At 37.7% G+C, this 19747-nt stretch overlaps 1 protein-coding gene across 1 annotated transcript; it reads right to left on the bottom strand.

Moving 5' to 3' along the window:
• Nucleotides 1-1235: 1235 nt before the first annotated feature.
• On the bottom strand, nt 1236-19247 carry LOC100540056 (serine-protein kinase ATM-like). Its single transcript, XM_019612268.2, has 17 exons — nt 19062-19247; nt 17822-17941; nt 16719-16936; nt 15805-16012; nt 14778-14891; nt 14209-14367; nt 13018-13156; nt 12552-12634; nt 11122-11262; nt 10202-10318; nt 8881-9030; nt 7873-8038; nt 6787-6873; nt 6594-6708; nt 6325-6388; nt 5533-5669; nt 1236-5403 (listed from the first exon to the last, which is right to left on the bottom strand). The coding sequence occupies exons 1-17, from the start codon at nt 19212-19214 to the stop codon at nt 5220-5222; spliced, it is 2355 nt and encodes a 784-aa protein (XP_019467813.1). The 5' UTR covers nt 19215-19247; the 3' UTR covers nt 1236-5219.
• Nucleotides 19248-19747: the final 500 nt, after the last annotated feature.

A 19747-nucleotide genomic window follows, 5' to 3' on the forward strand; every position in this document is an offset into this window, starting at 1 on the left:
GGAAGCCTAAGGAGGGCAACTGTCAGAAGGACTGGCTCACAGCCTGGAAGAGCTGTGTAATTCACCTTGGATTTGGTTCTAACTAAAGTCTGTGTCTGTACTGTTAAATGAAAAAGGGGATGAGAAGCATGCCACAAATTAAGCAAGCAATGTCCCTGATTTTCTAAAAGTGCTTCATAACCATCTAATGCCTGCACTTCTTGACAGCACCACCTTGCTCTCCCAGAGCAATACTTCACCTTGGTTTGCAAGATCATTCAATCCCAGAACAGTGTCTGAAAGGGAGGTAGATGAACTGCAGGGGGTTTGGCTCCTCCCAACCCCACACTGCCCCAACACGCTTTACATCCTTAAACAGCCGCAGATAACTTTGTGTTGCATTCTGTTCGTGCAACACAGTATCGGTGTCACTCTAGAACAGCCTCTGTAAGTTTTTCTGCAGGGCTACTTCAGAAATGGACCAAATTCCGTATGCAATGGGCCTAAGGCAATACATGCACATGGTATCCAGCAGAGAGCCAGACACGAACCCATCCTTGGTCTGAATGTCTGCTAAACAAAAAGGAAATTCAGACCCATGTGATGGCAAGCAGAGATACTAATGAGGCTGGCTAGATATTGCTTCACATATTTGTGTCTGACTTCATTTTAAAATTTTAGTTGTATAAACTGATATTAATTGCACATTAAAGATGTGCATAATGTAAGAGTTTTTTCAGATATCTTGGCAAGCTTCATGGAATGACAATTTTAAAAGAGGAGTACCAGTTTAGTTCTGAAGTGCCAAACACCTGAACACAGCTCAGGAGCACTGTAAGGGTCTCCCCTCCACGTGAGCACTTGATTTGGGTATTCCCCATGGGAAGCACTTACAGAGCAAAGACTCTCCTGCTGACAAGTGTTCCTAGAACCCCCGTGGCACCTCAGGGGCTGGAGGCACCCTGAGACCTGAGTGCTGACACTACAGCTCTCTACCTATGAACATTTCAATGAAGCTTCCTGCTAAATTCCCTCAAAGAAGAGAACAATGGAGTGGAAGATCCATTGTGGAGTGTGCATGCTGCAAGCACAGCCATTGCAGCTATGGATGTACATTCACGTTGTCCTTTGACTGACTGACTGACTGAGTATATGCACATTTGGTTATTATTGGGCCAAAACAAAACAGCAGATTTTTCAAAGGTAAGCTCATGGGTGACTGAAAGGTTTCCGGAAATTTCAGCTAAGTCATGAGAGATGAAGCACAAGTACTTTATTTTTTGTTTCTTTTCATATAGCCTGCAGTTGGTACAGAGCACTTTTGGATAAAGGTTTCAAAGCTGTCATTTTTTAGTTGTCCCACAGACCTGAGAAACCCCTACAAATATATTCCTTGTATTCTGTAAATGAAAATCCGTCTCTGGCGGAAATCTGCTGAATGCTATCACAGATACAAGTGGATTTGGGACACAGCAAGTACAAGCAAAGCAGTTCCTCTTATGGAAGTCTTAACACCTTTGGGGAGAACCTAAAAGATCCACGTCCAGGTGAAAACCAAAATCACATAAAATCATTAATCTTCTCTCCCTCTATTGAGGTTACACATGCTGTAAAAATGTTATAATCATTAAAACAACCAGGAATCCTAAGTCTGTGGGCTTATACGAGGGGCAGGTGAGAACTGAAAAGAGTAAAATCTCTTAATATAGTTAAATTTTTAAATGATTTTTTAAGGATGGAAATATTGGAAGTTGGTACCCAGGTAATACAAATATACTTACATACTGGACATGGGAAAATGTCAGGCAACCTCCCACTGCCCAGTGATGCACAAAAATCACAATGGTGTGGTTTTCACACACCTTAGGGAGAGGCCATTTTGGCACTTCAGGTGTTGACATCTCAGCCAGCATCACAGAACTTTCCCAAATAGTAAGAAATTAATCTCACCTAAAAGAAACATCCATTCCATCACGTTGCTGAGGGCATCGCAGGCTGAAGAACTTTTTATGTTCAGTATCTGTCCAGCTCCCACAAAACAAGTTCCAGCTGTGACTCAGAAACACAACTACATTTTGGGAAATAGCTTCACTCCTCTGACACCTTTATTTCACTTCCAGAGCTCATGATTTCCAATCTTTAAGTTCAGTTTTCTCTGCTTTTGAGAAAGGAAACACTGGGGGTTGAGTGAGAATATGTAAAACATATAGGGGCTTTGTGTAACAAATGCAGACACTGAGAAATTTCTACAAGCCAAATACTTGTTCTCTATGGCAGAATTTTCCTGTACTGGTCTGTAGAATACTGCTTTGGCAACAGAGAGTTGGCTTCTCAATAACCAGCACTCAGGATATGTGGTCTAGAAGGACAGTCAGACTTCATAGGGCCCATCACTGGGAACTGGAAGACTTTCTTCTGCAGTAATTAGAAAAGCACTCAGCCTCTCTTTCCATCCCTTCCTTCTCCCAAAGGAATATGTCCAGCATAATGCAAAGAAAAGGCCCAAACACCTGTCTGTCTGTGACACAGGCAAATTCTGAAACTTAACAATCTAGAAACAGTCAGGCACCACTGAGCATCCTAACACTGCTTCAGCCCCAAAATGGCACGAAGGTGCTTCATTGCCAAGGAGTCCTCACAAGGGCACAAGACCTCACAGCTCAATCCAAACAGATTAACTGATTCAAAAGGGGGATGTTTTATAGGTATTTGCATTTCCTTGGTCCCTGAAAATATGAAGCCTAACATTTAAGTGTGCTCAAGAAGGAGCAGAGATGTAATGAATCTACTTTATAAATTCAGAATTTCATAGTAACAAACAATAGTGACCTAACTAATTCAGTTACTGCAAAAATTACTTTCAGTTGTCTTTATCCATAAGAACAAGCCATATTTTCAGATGTGCACTCACACAGATGGACATCCTGGTTTTATCTAAATAGGATGCAGCTCCCCAGGCAACCAGTTTGAAGTGATTCCTATCCTCAGAACATTAACAATGGAAAATTTCAGTCAGGTTCTATCTTCCAAACTGCATTACCTGCTGACAACCTCAGTGTTACACTGCACACTGCTGAGGATATTTGTCCAACAGAAGTTACATCAGAAGTGGCCAATTTTAAGCAGACAGCTGTCTTCAACAAATCAATATCCATTACAAATTTCAGCTCCGTATCAGATCACTGCTCATTTTTCTTAGAAATGACCTTTTCTAAATGTGTTTCAACTTACTAAGACAATTTCCAGGAAAAAAAATAATACTAAAATGCAACATAACATGTCCTCCTGTGTCTGTAGCTTACTAATGTAGTAAATGTATGAGGCTTTCAACTATCAGTCCATCTTATCTTTAGAAGAAACATTTCTGCCAATGGTTACGCTGTTCAGAATTAAAGAGCATTTCTACCCAGGTTTCCCTTTTTCTACTCTTATACAAGGAAACTGTATACTTACAGACAATACAGTTTTGGAAACTATTCACTAATTTGCATGTTTAAAAATTAAGGAATTGCTGGAACAAAAATAATTAGAAAGCACAGTCTTGGTGGGTTACCATTTGGCTACACGAGGCTTTGCACAGGTAACATGACAGGTAACATGACAATCTAGACACTGCAGAGGAATAATTGTATTATTTCCTCTCAAGTTAGACTTTCCATAGACAATTGAATTAATATTAATGGTTTCAGTGTTTGTTTCAAATAATGAGGCTAAATTGTAGCCCAGCAAGATGAAAGCATTCCCTTTCAAGTGGAGCATCTGCAACTCATGAAGGAAGGAGAGGATCTGCCAAACGCTTTCATGCAACATTCATTCGTACAATCAGTGAGAGTTCTAATATTAAAAAATAAAAAAGCCCAAAGAACTTCCTCTGTCAGAAGCATGAGAAAGAAACTTCAGGAAACAAGACTGGATTTTCTTTTATCACTGCTTAACAGTAAGAACTGTCCAAGTGTTTGTTATTTGGTCTTTTCCTAGAGTTCCATTTCCAGAGACCAAACGGCTGCACTCCAGCACAAAGCTGTTACTCTTCAGTGAAAAGCCACAGGGCACTTTTGGTTCCAAGGATCAACACAGCTTTATGTCAGCATCATGAAAACAAATGATTCTTTTCACTATGTTAACATTAACATATAAAACAAACAGCATCAAAATTATGAAAACACACAATTCAATGAAATGCAGATTAGACCAGAAACTCTGCCTATGCTGCTGTAAAAATGCACCAAGCGGAAAGTAGGATAACATGAGATACACAAAACTTTGTTCATAATTTTAAACGTAGAAATGATTCGGAAAGCTTTATTAGCTATATGAATGAGATTGTTGTTTGAAGAGATTCTTCTGTTATCAGTATGCACTGATGAGCCTTTTTATTTCTTTTTATTTCAGAAGCAGCAATGTCATCTGTAAAAATGAGTACAGCTACTATTGTTTTTTGTACTCAAAAACATAACATCACTGTTCCTGAAGGTACTCCAGATACAGAATGATTGTCTTAGAGGGACATCTTGTATACCAGTGTAGAGCCGGTCTCTTTTATCACAGGAGTTAGTTACAAAAACAAATATATATACACATATAGTTTACAGTATTATAGTAACACTATAGCAAAATAGAAAAGAAGTGATTTATAAAAATAAAATACAAAAAAAGCAGCAGTATTACACTTGGCTCAAGGGTCATATCCCATTTAACTAAGCTAAGAAAAATATCCTGAATTTCCAGCTTGTTAAACAGGAGGTTCTCTTCTTTTCTGTTGCACTTCTGCCAACTACCACTGTGGCATTATCTTTAATGTATGTTCCCTTCCCCTCACTCCTGAAATGTACTCCAGTCACTTATGTCATCATGCCTGCTTTTCAGATTGTCTATTCTGCACAGCCATCTTACTATACCAAATTATTACCTGCAAGACTTGATATTGATTAGTTAGACAAGTGATGATCCTCAGGCTTTAAGAACATTATGTATGAGCAAAGTCCCTGCAAGCCACAGAAAACAGCAAAGCACTGCTTGCTTTTAGGCTGTATTGCAAATATAAGTGGAGGAAGAAAAGGTTTTCTTGCTAACAAGTTAATGAAAAAAACACCACCCAAAGCCATCCACCTAATACTGATACATATAAACATTTACAATTCACCTGATCCAATCTTTAATATGGAAACAGAAATTTGAAATGTTAAGACATTTGCTGCTGAAAAATAATTTCTTCCCAAAACACACTGGATCCTTCTAAGTCACACCCAGGGTTTCCAGCCAGGAAAGAGGCGGCTCAGGTTTTTAGGGTCCATGGCCTGCTGTATGAGCAGGTTCACCTGCCCTCCCACGCTGAGCACCGTTCCCTCCTCAACGCCCTTCAGCTTCTCCTGAAGTCTCATGAGAACGCGCTCAGCCACCTTGTTAAAGCTCTGGTCATCACTGCTGGCAGAAAAAAGGGAAACAGCAGCACTAGATACGGATCCTGAACAGAACGAGCAATGCTGATTTATAAAACTGTAAAGCACAGCAACAGTGCAGTTGGCAGATCAAAAAGAAAAGTAAATCTGGCACCTGGCTTTCCTTTTACATGCTCGTGGATCAGCACCAAGAGTAGAGCTCATGTCAGCCTCGTCCTCTGGTCTCTGCTGCAGATATAAAGCTTTCAAGGGGTTCATGGTCCAGTCAAAAAGGGGATCATAGAGCAGCACCTACATCGTAAGTAAGCATCCATTTAATTTCAGCTGTTAATTACATCTAGTTCAGTGCCCTAGCAGGAAGGGAAACATTCAGTTAATGCTCATGCTAACTATAATATCATGACTTATTTGGGGGAAAGGAAAAAATTGCTTAGCAGACAATGCAACAATAAAACCACATCTGATCATGCCAAGCATCTGTGTTCTTCATACTTGGCTCAGTTTTGACATTCAGTCCCATCGTAGCAATGAAGATGTCTTCTTTTTTTATATTTTTCTAAGCACTAAATATCATTATTAATTTTTGATGCAAGTATAGGCTGCTTAAGAGCTTAATTCTTTTCTTTGTGACTTATGCAAAGAGTATTTACTTCTGTTGGCAGTACTCATGTAAAGAACACAGCTCTGTGGCTAGAAGGCAGTCACAGGTACTTTAGATACAGGAGAGGGAAATCTGTTTGTCTGAAACAGTCCCCAAAGAAAATGCAGACTGGGCTTGATTTTACTGAGTTAACATGAATTAACAAATCTGACCAACTATACTAAATGCAAATTCCAGAAAACAAACAAAAAACATGTAAGCATTTGGTACAGTAACCTGTTCAAAGACCAGAAATTGAAGATACTGTGGCAGTTTGCTCTTGGAAAGAATGGAAAAAACAGTTACCTCTACAATAGTCAGCAAAGCTTCCTGAGAATTTCTCATGACAGCCATTGTTTTCTCACAGCATCTAGAAAATATTTTACTGTATTATTTAACAGTTACATGAATAACAGTGTGTGATTTAGAGAGCAGCACTTAGATTTGAATATCATCAATAGAAATCTAGGTCTTCCCCCAAGCACTGGGACTATTTAACATAAAACAACCATAATGCCTGAACTACTCTGCTGCCTTCTTATCACCACACAGTGATGCAATACAAGACCACTTACCTCCTGAAGACTCCTTCTACTCCAGTAATGCCCATTCCATCCACAATGTCCCTGGTTAATCTAAATGGAACAGTCTCTGGTGTGGGAAGGATTTTACCTTGCTCAAAAGCAACTCCTAAAATAAGATCAAATATATGTTAAAAAAAAAAAAAACTACAAAAAGAAAAATAGATTCTCTTATCTTTCCACTTACCCAAATCTATATGCACCAGTTCTGCAGTTTGTTCATCTATCAGGATATTTTGAACATGTCTGTCTCCAAGTCCAAGGATGTAGCCAACTGAAAGAAAAAGGCAAGTCTTGAGACCATAAGTACACACCATAAAAACCAGGAAAGATTTTACAGAACGCTATTAGAATCACTTTAACACGTGTAAACAAATTAAGTGAGACTAATTCTTCCCCCATGTTCCGCTAAAGAGCAAATGCCACTTCACAAATTTCCTATAAAATTCCGTCATTTAAATTCTGCTAAACTGTAGATTTAGTTAATTTTTCAGCAAAAAAGAAAGTGTTTCATTGATTCACAGAATGCCTTGGGCTGGGACCTCAGAGATCATCTAGGTCCAATCCCCTGCTGCCGACCACTAAATCAGGCACCAGCTGAGGCTGCCCAGGGCACCATCCTACTTGGCCTTGAGCACCTCCAGGAACGGGGCACCCACAGCTCTCTTAGCAGCTGCCCCAGTGCCTCACTGCCCTCTCAGTGAAAAATGTTCCCCAGGCATCTGATTTAAATCTTCCTTAAGTGTATAAGCAATATGCTAATATCTAAAGCAGGGTATATTGCAACATATGCAATACGCTAACAAATATATTCCAGAGATTCAATACAGAACTGAGTCACCCAGAAGTAATCCAGAACTTCTGTACATACACTTCCTTACTGAGACAGAGAAATCAAAGAAAAATGCCAAATTTAAAATCAGCATTTCAGTCACTCCTAATGACACCAGTACAAGGAAAGTAAAAGATTAAAACATTTTAGGGTACAGATGAAATGAAAAAACTCTTAAAGCACAACAATAGAATTGTTGTTTAAAAAGCACCTGAACCTAAACACACAAATACTCTATAAAAGAAATAAAGAAAGAGGGGAGGGGGGAAGAATCAGCAGTTTTAGTAAGAAAAATAGTGCTGGTGCTCTTGCTGGCATTTTTGCCCCCTCCAACTCCCCTTTTCTGACACGTGACAAAACCAGAAATGTCATTACCTCCAAAATGGTAAAACTTTCTCTTTCCATAATCTAAAAAGCCATGTTAATAGATCAGTGTGATACCTATAGAAGACGTAGCCACACTGCGAGTGTACGCCAACCGCTTCTCAAACCACACAGCTGGGTCCCGGAATTTTTCCATGCAGAAATAACGAAACACAGGTTGAAAATTGTCACAGACCTTCATGAAGATGTTGTATTTCTCTTCAGAATGTTTCTTTTGTGCATCCTTTAAACACACAAAAAATATTTTCTGTGTGATTGATTGCTTTGGAAAGAAATATGTTCCCTTTTTTTTATGCTTTCCCCCACCCCTCAAATAATGCTCCTACCCCCTTCTCTGAGCTTCAAATGAATGTCTTTTGACAGCAAGCATTAATACCCTGCTGTCTGCTTTACTGAGCAATTAAGGAGCTGGACCTTTTAATGCTGTCTTATGGCAATTAAGACAGTAATTCATCTAAACTGCATTCTAAAACCATATTTTTGTACTCAGGTATTTTGCTTTATTCCTAAAAATAAAGTATTTCTTAATGCAATGAGAAACATGACGACTATCAGCTAATTTAGAGTAAGTTCATACTGAATCTCTTGGGTCTCTGCAATGATTATCTTGAAATTCCAATATATTTACATTCTAGAAAACGTTTCACTTCTTCACAGAATCACAAAATGGCACGGGGGTTGGATTATGAATCTCCAACCCCCTGCCACATGCAGGGCCACCAACCTCCCCATTTAATACTAGACCAGGCTGCCCAGGGCCCCATCCAATCTGGTCTTGAACACCTCTAGGGATAGGGTATCCACAACCTCTCTGGGCAGCCTGTTCCAGCACCTCACCATTCTCATAGTAAAGTTCTTGGAGATTCAGTCATATTCAGTTCTTTCCTACAATACAAAATCATTCAGCAATGTTGATTTTTGCAATAATTCTTCTCAAGCTGCATTCAGAACAGTCTGAAGATCTATTTGAACCCTGCCACAGGCCATATTAGCTATTACATGTCAAAAGCATAAAGGAGCCCTCTTCAAATAGCAGAATATTTTTCTTTAATTATTTTGACTCACCATCATTATCTTCTGGCACTGGAAACCGGAGTAATCGTGAGGCCTGTATCTCTTGTGGGCTCCCTTGTCAGCATTCACAAGGAACTCCCCAATGGGGGTTGTTCCCGTGCACCACTCGAGCACACCACTCCTCTGAGAAAGGGGAACTACCTGCACAAACAAAACCTGTGCTGCATGGGGGAGAGTCAAACACTCACACACACACCTCCACAACCATACATTCTGCAGAGCAGGGTGGATGGATATTTGCATTTGTTTAAAGATACACAAAACCAAACTGTATAGCTGATTACAACATATGATCTTAATACACAGGTAATACAAATAAGTCATATAAAATGAACACCATGTTTTTCTAGCAAATACTGCATATTTTTTCCTTAGTTCAGAGAACCCTCCGCTACATACTTTAATACAACTTAATTATTCTGCCCAGTTTCCATGTTTGGATCAGTGTTCTAAAACACAGAATGGGCTTTGAGAACCAACAGTCTGCTGGTCTCAGAGAAATAGCTCTGGTCTGTTCCCTTCAATTTTCTTTCCTTATGGAAGTCTGTTCATCTCATCATACGATCCCCTCTTTCTTCCTCTCTATTCCTGTTCCTTTTTGAACACATAAAACCAAACATCTCTATTGAAAGTTATTTTAAAATGTGAATCAAACTCCACCTATGAACTCCTGGACTATGCTGGCACTTCAGACACCTTTCCTTAGAGATTCTGGAATGCACAATTTTCACTTGTCAAAGACAAGAACTTAAACTTTTAGAGTACTTACTCAGGGCTCACCTCCAGAGCTATTGCTATAATTCCTAACATATAAAAAAGGAAAAGGAGAAGAAAATTTCTTTTGAAATGCTCTTTCTGCATTTACACTTAGAATTTATTGCCATATTCTCAATTCCAACAGAAACAGATCTGCAATTCAAATCCCACAGGAACAGATTCCAGACAGAACTTCTGGATTTTACTGCAAGGAACGCTGCACGACTAAATTAACAAGAACTCATGAGCGAAATTGTATGCTCAAGTTTAATACCTTACAATTCAAAGGCTGCGAATGACTTAATTTCAGTTATAAGTTCATATTAAGAAAGCTTTGAACAGTATCTCTGTATACAATGAGCAGCAGCTTTTTAAAGGTTGGAAAAAAATGGTCTGTGATAATAAATTCATTCCACGCTTTAAGGCACAGGGACAGTTTTCACAACATATAAATAAATATAGTTTCATATTATCCTAGGGTCAAAAAGAGGAGAAAATACGCTTTATCATGTATCAACAGTATTTTTCCTCTGCTGCAGCAGTTGCCCAGGGTTACCTTGTATCTTCGGATGGTTAATTTTCTCTTCCGTGTTTCAGTGTTCTGCTGGAGCAATGTGTTACACATCTGGAAAACCTGCTGCATAACAGCATCTTGTCTCAGATCATCACGGCCCTTTTGCATAAATAGGAAAAAAGAGCACTTTTTCCAGCATCCAACTTCTTGTTCTGCCACTCAGAATCATCATGAACTCGATAAGCCGCCTTTTTCTTTTCACAAATGCTCTTCAATTAAGGTTTCAAACAAACCCACGTACCTTAAGGTATCCTTTTATTTTATTTTATTTTTTACAAAAGTTGCCTTGTTCTCTGTATGTAGCAATCTGACATGCAGGCAGAGAGCATCAGTTGGTGCCATTTGAGAAGACAGTGCATGCCTGGAGACTCTCATCTCTCCTTAAAACTTCTATGATTACTCAATTCTGAGCTGCCAGTCAGAATTCTCACAACAGCTCCTGAATGTTTACGAGGCATCGGGGGCCAGGCAGTGTGAAACCAATTGAGTTCACTGAGAAACTGTTCAGATATGTAGGTATCTCCACATGTTTCATGTTGTCTCTGAATTGTAATTATTTTTAGATGGGTGAAAAAAAAAGAAAAAGGGATGCAGTACCCAAAATGTTGATGGTTTTTTCATTTGATGTGCACTCCAGGTCAGTAACTCATACATGGCTGCATGAGTCAGCAGGCCTGGTAACAGTCGGGCAAGCTATTTTATGTTATTATATATTACATGCATTTTTTGAAAGATATTTACAACAATATTGAATGTTACAAGATATTTTGTGATTTCCTTTACTAAAGCATCATTGAACAGGGAAAACTGAACTGTGTAAAGTTTGCTTATGGCACACTAGCGATACTAGAGAAAAATGATCTGACAATTTAAAAATTATCACTACAACAGACAGAGCCTACCTTCACCAGCTGCCTCCTTTCTTTACCATCTGATCCTACACAATTTATTATTTTTGGCAGATTCAGACCTCCTGCTAAGTGAAATTCTGGCTTAAAAGACCTTACTGTCACCAAATTTTCGTATCTTCCTGTGGGATCCACCTGAAATTATAAATTGGCTTAACATTACTAGAAATAATACCTGCATTTGCCTCAGAGAAAACATTAATGAGATGTTTTGCAAACCACATTTTAAATATTATTGTAAGTATTCTGTAATTTACAAGGATAATACCCGTAAAAGCTACAAAAATATGCTGAGCAAAGGCACGAGAGTAGTTCCTCCTTGTTTGCCTCGCTGGTAGAGGGGATGTGGGGCTGTAGACTTCTCAACAAACAATGACACAACTTCATCTTGTGCCAACAAGCATTCTGCCAGAAATTATTCATGTGTGGTCAGAGGACATTAAGCTTACACTGGGCTGCAAATGAGCCTCATCTACGATTCTCAAACTGTCCATATCTGTATGACCTGTCTCTTCAACCACCCTACATTTCCTTGTGCCACAAAGCAACCCTACTCAGCTGTAAGAAAAGTTGTTTACATTACAGAGCTCCTATTATTTCAAATCATTTGAACAGGGGAAGAATAAAAACAAAGAAAATAACAATTTCGCCCTACAGATGAGCAACACGTGGGACCAAGAGGGCCCTACAAACAAGTGTGATTTAGGCAGTTACACGCCTCTGAAGTCAAACAGCCTAAAACAGTTCCCTGGCCTATTTGTTCAGCTGTACAGACATAGCCAGGGGGACTACAACACAGGGAAGTTCAGCTTCAAAATTTAAATTTTAGATGGCTGGCTCAAATAGCAATTACATACTTCTGAAACTGCTAGGTTTCCTAGGTAGAGGAAATATGCCCACATGTTTGGACACCTAAGGATAAGTGCCAGTACATCCACCAATTTATGCTAAGGAGAATAGCATTCAGTAATGGTGAATGACCCAAAGCATATAAACTAGTCCATTAGGAACAGCAGAAAAGGCAGACCTATTACACCTTTCTGAACATTGAATGCTGCCCTAAAACTATGAGCTAGCACCTACAAAATAAGAGATTGAGATTCCCAGATCTTCTCTGTGGTTTAGGGATCTCTTTACCCCTTTTGATGATCAAAGACTAACCAGTGCTAACAGTGGCAAAATCATCTTCATAAAACAAGCCCCTATCTAGTAAAGGTAAGAACTTTGGGTCAAGGTCTTCTAAGGGCCTTCTAATGAGAAGGATCTCAGCTGGCATCTCCCAACTCACAGGGAAGTAACCCAGATAAATTGACTTGTAAAGAACTCCAGAATTTGATAAAGAGATACACAGTCTGACTGTCATAAAAACTTGAAGGTAATACTAGGATGCAATAATGTAACATAATTATTTCAATTTCAATCACCTTAATTTCCATGGTAGGAACAACAACATCCTCCAGGTTCTTCAGTTTAATAATTGGCTGGTCAGCTGGGATACTTATTCCTCCTGTAATTAAATGGAATTCATATATTTATATTTAGAATTATAAACATACATTAAAGTTTATGAAAAGCAGCTTACACTGCTTTTGGGAGGCAAAATCCCACTGCATACTTCTGTTCCGAGCTGACGAAGATGACCACAGGACAACTGGTGTTTTCTGGAGTTTAATACTCACAAAGTCCAAATCTTACAGTGTAAGCAATGCCTACAACCTTTAATCCAAGCTAAATTCTACATTTAAAAAAAGCAGGGCAAAATGTTAGCACACTACCTCCTTTAAAAAAATATCAGTGTTTAGAGTTTTTTTTTTTCCATTGAAGAACAAGTGTAACACATATCTTCACTGCTGAAAATGAAAATCATCAAATCATTTTTTCAAGACTTACCTCTTTGGGCTTTCCATGGAGTAGCGTCTACATTTGCTAATGTGATGTAAGCATCACAAAGCGCTTCTACATCTCTAACCATGTAAGCTCTCCTTTTTCTTATGATGTTGATTATATTTCTAGCAGCCTCCATTCTGTCCTTAAATATGAAAGTACAAAAGTATAAAAATCAGATATTGCAAATGACACTTTGTTCAATTAGAGATGCACAATAGCAGGCAGTTACTTAAGTACAATTGAGATCAACTGTATGAAAACATAGAAAATTGCAGTAACTGGCAGCTTTGTTGATATGAGCTTTTTATCTCTCAGATAAAAATTGAATATTATTGAGGGCAGAAATAGAGTAAATCTGTCCAGTCAGAATGCAAGAAAACAACAAAAATTCTTCAGAAAAAAGGGATAGGTGGTTTCAGATGTTCTTTCCTCATATTCCTATTTCTATTGTTTACTCCCAAATGAAGAGAAGCCTGAATACAAGGGAAGAAATATGACCACGTGCCCCTTCTGTACCTAAGGCTGTCAGACTTAGTTCAGTTTAGAACAAGCCTACTCCTAATGGTGGGATAACAAAAGAAAAAAGAGCCACATACAAATGTGGTGAAAATTTGTATCAGGAGAGGGGTAGGAGGGTAATGACAAACAATCATGCCAGATTACAGTGAAGGGGGAGAGAAAGGGCATTAATCCAACATGAGTTTGTTCCACAGGCAGGTACCAACAAAAATTAAGTAATCACAAAATTAGTATGAAGCTGCAGTTCAGCATTATGTATCATCATGGCTTTTAACATTAACATCATATAAAGAAACAAAAGTACACTACGTAAGGTTGAGCACTTTGAATAGATGTTACCACTTAAGGCTCCATTCAGTATCAACTTTCAGCAACAGATGTACTCAAGCCCCTACTTAAATAACAAGTAAAGGACATTTATCACAAAATGCTATGCAATAACTGGGGGGTATCTGTTTGCAGGAAATGTTAACCTTACTTTATTTAGCTTTAGTAATAGCCTATTTCAACAGTAATAATCAAAAGAAGTTCTACTGTCACAAAAAAATACTTTTTTCCTCTCAAATCTTCTTAATAAAAGTCAGCTGCTGAGCTCTACAGTAAAATATTCCTTAAAACAAATAACAGAGATATTTATCACAAGACTGAATGTGATTAATAGAATTTTTCATTTACCACATCAAGCTGTGAAATTTCTTTTGGTGCATTTTTAATTAGCTTATTTATTCTTTTTGCATCTGTTTTTGTCAGGAGTTCATCTTTGTTAGCATTTGCCAAGGCCAGTATTATGAACAAAGTGTGGTGTGGGTGATCCAGTGAAATCCTAGACATTAGCTGTCAGGGAAAAACAAGAAGATTCCATTATTGAAAAGTGTATGGGAGAAAGAAAAATTAATTAATGAACAGCATTAGTTTTTTAAGCTTCTAACACTCTCCACGAGAAACAAAGGATAGGAATCACTCAGACATTACTTCCACAATGGTAATACATTCATAATGCATTCCTATATCTGCATAGGACTAGTTTTATACAACAACAAAACCAACGATGTAACAACGTAAAAATCCCCAATCTTCTCTCTCCCAGATCCCCCCCATGCTGAGTTTGCATCACTCATTTGAACCAGCAATTATCATGCCATAACTCATTGGGCTTTGGCTGCATAAAGGAGGATGCATATTGTTTAGGAGAATGTACCACTACGCCTATCAAAATATCTTCAGAAACAAAAATGATGAATTACATTATTCAGAACTTCATGGAATCCTAGACCACCCATCATCTTGGTTCCCATTCGAGCAGCCAGCTGGTACATCAGAGGCAAAAACTTGTAAGAAGGGATTTTCTCTGCATTTTTCTGTAGTGGAGAAAATTCAGTTAAAAAGTTGCATTAAGCACCAAAAAGTATCGTAATCATAAAATACCAGGGAAGGGGGAGACATCCTGCTTTTGTTTGTAATATTTAAACAGAGTAATTATTGCTGTGTGACCAAATGGCAATCCAGTGAGTATCACAGCACCTTGGTTCATGTTCCTAGGCCTCGGTGACAAACAGTTCTTGCTGTTCTAGTAGAGCAGAGCCTAGACACATTAATTCAGAATACCCTCAAATCTAGATTCACTAAAAAAAAAACTTAACAATCTAGCTTAAGACAATAAATAATTGAGTGTTAAAAGTACAATTAAAGGAAAACTTAATGTTCTCCAAAGTTAATTATAAGACAAAATGAAGCAACAAATTCCACAGATCTCTGTTATAAATTCAGATCATTCATGTAAGAATGAAAAGACATCCTGCATCACTGCAGAAATTACAGAACCAACCAGAGAAAGAAGACCTTAATAGTCCTTGGTTACTGTGTTTTACAGATAGCTTAAAAGAACATCCGTTCACCCAGAAGTGTATATAATACATATCTCTAGAACAACATACTCACAGATGACAAAGAAAGACATTAGTAATATACAAGGTATGTAAAGAGCAACACTGGAAACAGTGAAGGATCATGAATACATTTCATCCCACAGACACGTCAACTTAAAATGCTTCATTAAATTGAAATAAAATTAAAATGCAGTGAGAATGACAGCTGTCACTGATAAGCAACTCACTGATGAGCAATAATGACCAGAAAAGGCAGGTCTTGATGAAAAAGTTAAGGAAATACAAAGAAAAGCATACAGCACAGTTCATCTTCTAGAAACAGGAGCAGAAGAAAGATGGATAATGGATGTCAAAGCATCATCAAGAAAAACAGCAGGAGACGTACCTTCATCATTTCATTGATTCTGTCAACTCCAGAATTTTCAAGCCATAGGGAACATAGTCGGAAGATCCACATATCATGTTCCTCTCCACTGAGCAAACAGCTGATGTAGTTCTCCACTGCTTTACACAAGAAACGCTGACGATCCTCAGTTAGGGCATGGATGGCACATTCATCCAGCTCAAGCTCTCGCTGAACCTTCACTGTATATCTATGTGAAGAAACATTATTTTTAAACAAGAAATTATTTCTCAATGAACTGACTGGGCTGTCCCTAGTTCTGCTGCTTACCAATTTCGTTTTTTTATTTTGTTTCATATGTACAAGTACAATAAAATAAACATCTGTGAAATGAAATGGTGGAAGCTATTCCTTTGGTGCATGTTCAAACAAACCCATCACTCTAAGTAAATACTTACTGTCTTTTTTCTTTCTAATGATTTAATCTCAGTCTTGGTATAAGTGTGAATATCCAGTACAAATCATTTGCGTAAGAACCTCACTTTCCAACTGTTGAAGTTCAGATTTCACCACCTGCTTGCAACTGCTCTCACTAATTCTTTTAATAGTTCTACATTAAGATGAATTCTAAACTTTCACCAAATGTTTGATAGAAAAAAAATGTCAAACTCACTTATTCCTACTCTGTCAGATGGGGAATAAGTGTGAATTCTGGCTCATGATCATTCGTACTTTTTAACTGTTGCAAAGCTCCTTGGCTTAGTTTTGGCCCACACCAACTAGAACTTTCCTAGACAACGTCCAAGCCCAGTTCAGTAACTACAGGTAACGAGGATTACAGTTTCAGCCATTGCTGTAGAGCTGAGAGCCATGCTGTACCACTTGCCCAGACAGAATTAGTAAAGATGAACCCTTGAATGGCTCTGTAGTAACCACCCCTCAATTTGAATGCTCACCTATTGGTCTGAACTCTACGCTCCCTCAGGAGGCCAACCTCCTCCTTGGCCTTCTTCAGTAATGCCTGCTTATTTTCAAACTCCGAGGATTTCATGTAATTCTCAATTCGCTGGTACTGATTATCAGAGAAACGAGCCAAAGACAGGAAAGCCTTTGTCTTTCCTTTCTTCAGTTCATCTCTGTTGTCTCCACGGTGGCTTGCAGCAATTTCCACAGCCTAAAAGTGAAGTTACAATAATGGTAAGGCTGATAGTTGGCTACTGCACAATACCTGACCAAACTACTATAACAGAATGGAAGGGACTCCTGGAAGCTGTCTTATCCAAATCCTTCAAGCAGGGCTACTTGCTTGTCTGAACTAATTGTGTCAGTTAAGGATGCCTCTGATGAATATATATAAATACAAAATAAAATCTATCAGGCTACTTTTGTAATACAACCTATTTTTAGAATAACTAGGCATGAAGTTTTACAACCCTGCATCAAAACATGGTAAGAAAAAATAGAAAAATAGTCAAAAAGTACAAAAAGAGAAGAATTGTAAGTGAAAGTCACTGATACAAATTACCAGAGTGATGAAACAATGTAGAAAGTGAAAGAGAAAAGCAGCTATGCACAGTTTTCACAGATTAGAAATAAAGAAATGTGGGCAAATTAGACATATTAACAAAAACATTTCGGCTGTGGCTAAGATCTTTTTTTTAAATGTCTGTACTTTGAAGCATTAGTGCAAGATTTTCCAGCACCTAGGATGAAACTGCTACAAATACAATCTCCATACAGTACATATGACCAAGTCAATGATCTGTCCCTGGAGGTGAAAAGATGGGAATGGGGTGGAAGGAAAAAGGCAAACATTATAAGTCATTAACACTTCTAAGCCAATATTAATAGATATTTCACTGTAAATTCTAAAAACCATACTGTGAATACTTCATATGATTACAATGTTACATAATGCTATCTGAAACTATAAGGTTCATTTTTTTTAAACTAAGAAACTATTTTTGACCCCTCAAAAATAAAATGTACTGGACATTCCAACAAAATATTTTACAACAGCATTATCCCAAAGACTGAGCATTTCAAAGTCTGAACACACCTTTTCTAAGTATTTCTGCATGATGATTGTAGGGTTTTCCAAACATGTTTCTGCTAACCAGGTTCCACATAGCCTCAGACACTCTGTATACATCAATTTCAGGTGAGGATCATTCTCCACCTTTACAAAAGCAAATTTGGGGAGAAAGAAAAAAAAAAGAAGAAAACAAGGCATCAAATGAAATATTACTGACATATTAAGTAGACAATTTATAAAGCTTTTAATTCCTCTAAACATAAGTCAGTCATTTAGGTCTATTACATGCAATGCATCTACATTGTGATTTACTCTCCACATACATAGTAGTCAGTAATTTAAATCACATAAGAACAATACATACTTTAAAATATCTGACAAATTGAACAATGAAAAGCACAATAAAATAATAATAAAAAAAGAACAAAAATAAGATAAATTCAGAACTGTTTCCAGAACAGTTATTTCTAATATACCTATTTAATTTGAATGACCACTGTGCACAATGTAGGAAGGATCAGGTATTGTGATAACTATATGTGATCATTATATTTTTCAGGCAGACATTTGTGTGGAAACTTGGTTAAAAAGTGCTCTGAAAAGACGATGGAGCAAATTTCCAATGGACTTCCCTGCAGATTGGAAGCTCAGCTTTAATTCTACAGCAGGACAAGTTTCCAAAATACTTCTAGTATAAGACACATATTAAAGACCACCTGACTGAGACGACAACACTGACTGTAACAAGCTGATGAATATTATAGACTGTATATATACCCACACAATAAGGACAAAGGATGAAAACAAAGGATAAAATCTTTATTCTGTAACAAAAGATGTACAGTATTCCCAACATAATATACTTAAACAGTTCTGCTTGGAAATTATTCCATTTAACAACTGGCACAGAACAAGAAGATATACTTCTATCAGACAGCATTGTATAAGACATGTTAATTTGCTTTAATCATGGGAAATTGATATTGATTAATTGATATCTGAATTTAAATAGCTATACATCTCACAGTGGTGGCACTGGAAGTTGAATTATGAACTCTGACACTTGCCACTCCTATGGATTCCCTTTGAAATCCCTTGTTACAATTTGCTAGTACAGATTTTTTTTCACTTTCACACATCCTGAGACTGAAAAGAACATTTTATAATACTGCAGATGGCCTTTTAATTTTATTCCAAGAGAAAACCACAGACACGATTTTAAATAAGTTAATTTCCATTAGATCTCACATTACATAGCACATACCTGAAACCAATTTGCATCTAATTTTTTTATCAATTCTTTCAGAATATTCAGTGCAAGGCTCTCTTCCTTTTTAGCCCAGAAAACCTGAGCTTCTTCTAGCTGCCATTCAGAAACTCCATATTGTGTGGGGTTGTGTTGTTTGATCTGAAACATAGCTCTTTCTGGAAGCTGGGAAAAAAAATAGTTAATCAACAATTATTTAAGTCAAATACATGGATCTTCTAGCAAGTTTTGTTTCTACATTTCATCTTAATTTGTTCTGTATGTGCAGCATATTCAGTCTATCTAATGCTAAATATACATTTCGATGAAAGAGACGAAGCAATCTTTCCACAGACTTGAACAAAATCCCAATTTGCAACAAAAACAGAATACAGAATTGAACCTCACAAACCATCACATGAAATATCAATGTGAACGTTTTAAATGTCACACAGTTTGAAAGGCCCAAAAGTGTGTCCCTAAAGTTATACATGACCTACAGCACTGAAAAGATTGGAATGACAGTGTTTGCAGAAACATATTGGCTCAGTATGTCAGAACCTCTTAAACATCCCCAGATACAACGTCTCAATTTTAATCTTTTTTTCTATAACTAAAAATCAAAGTAAAAAACATGAGCTTCTATTTAGACTCATACAGGACACTCCTCAGCATAGTATTAGTAGCTGAGTAGGCAAAAGATT

This window comes from Meleagris gallopavo, chromosome 1 (genome assembly GCF_000146605.3).
Source record: "Meleagris gallopavo isolate NT-WF06-2002-E0010 breed Aviagen turkey brand Nicholas breeding stock chromosome 1, Turkey_5.1, whole genome shotgun sequence".
Taxonomy (NCBI): Eukaryota; Metazoa; Chordata; class Aves; order Galliformes; family Phasianidae; genus Meleagris; species Meleagris gallopavo.

Bases quoted from the DNA above. Each gene is read 5' to 3' on its own strand.
- LOC100540056 (XM_019612268.2), bottom strand. From the start codon at position 19,214: ATGTTTCAGATCAAACAACACAACCCCACACAATATGGAGTTTCTGAA. The intron at 11,263-12,551 runs GTGATTGAAATT...TTATAATTTCAG, and splicing joins TTCCTACCATGGAAATTAAG to GTGGATCCCACAGGAAGATA. The intron at 6,389-6,593 runs GTAAGTGGTCTT...AATATTTTCTAG, and splicing joins GTAGAAGGAGTCTTCAGGAG to ATGCTGTGAGAAAACAATGG.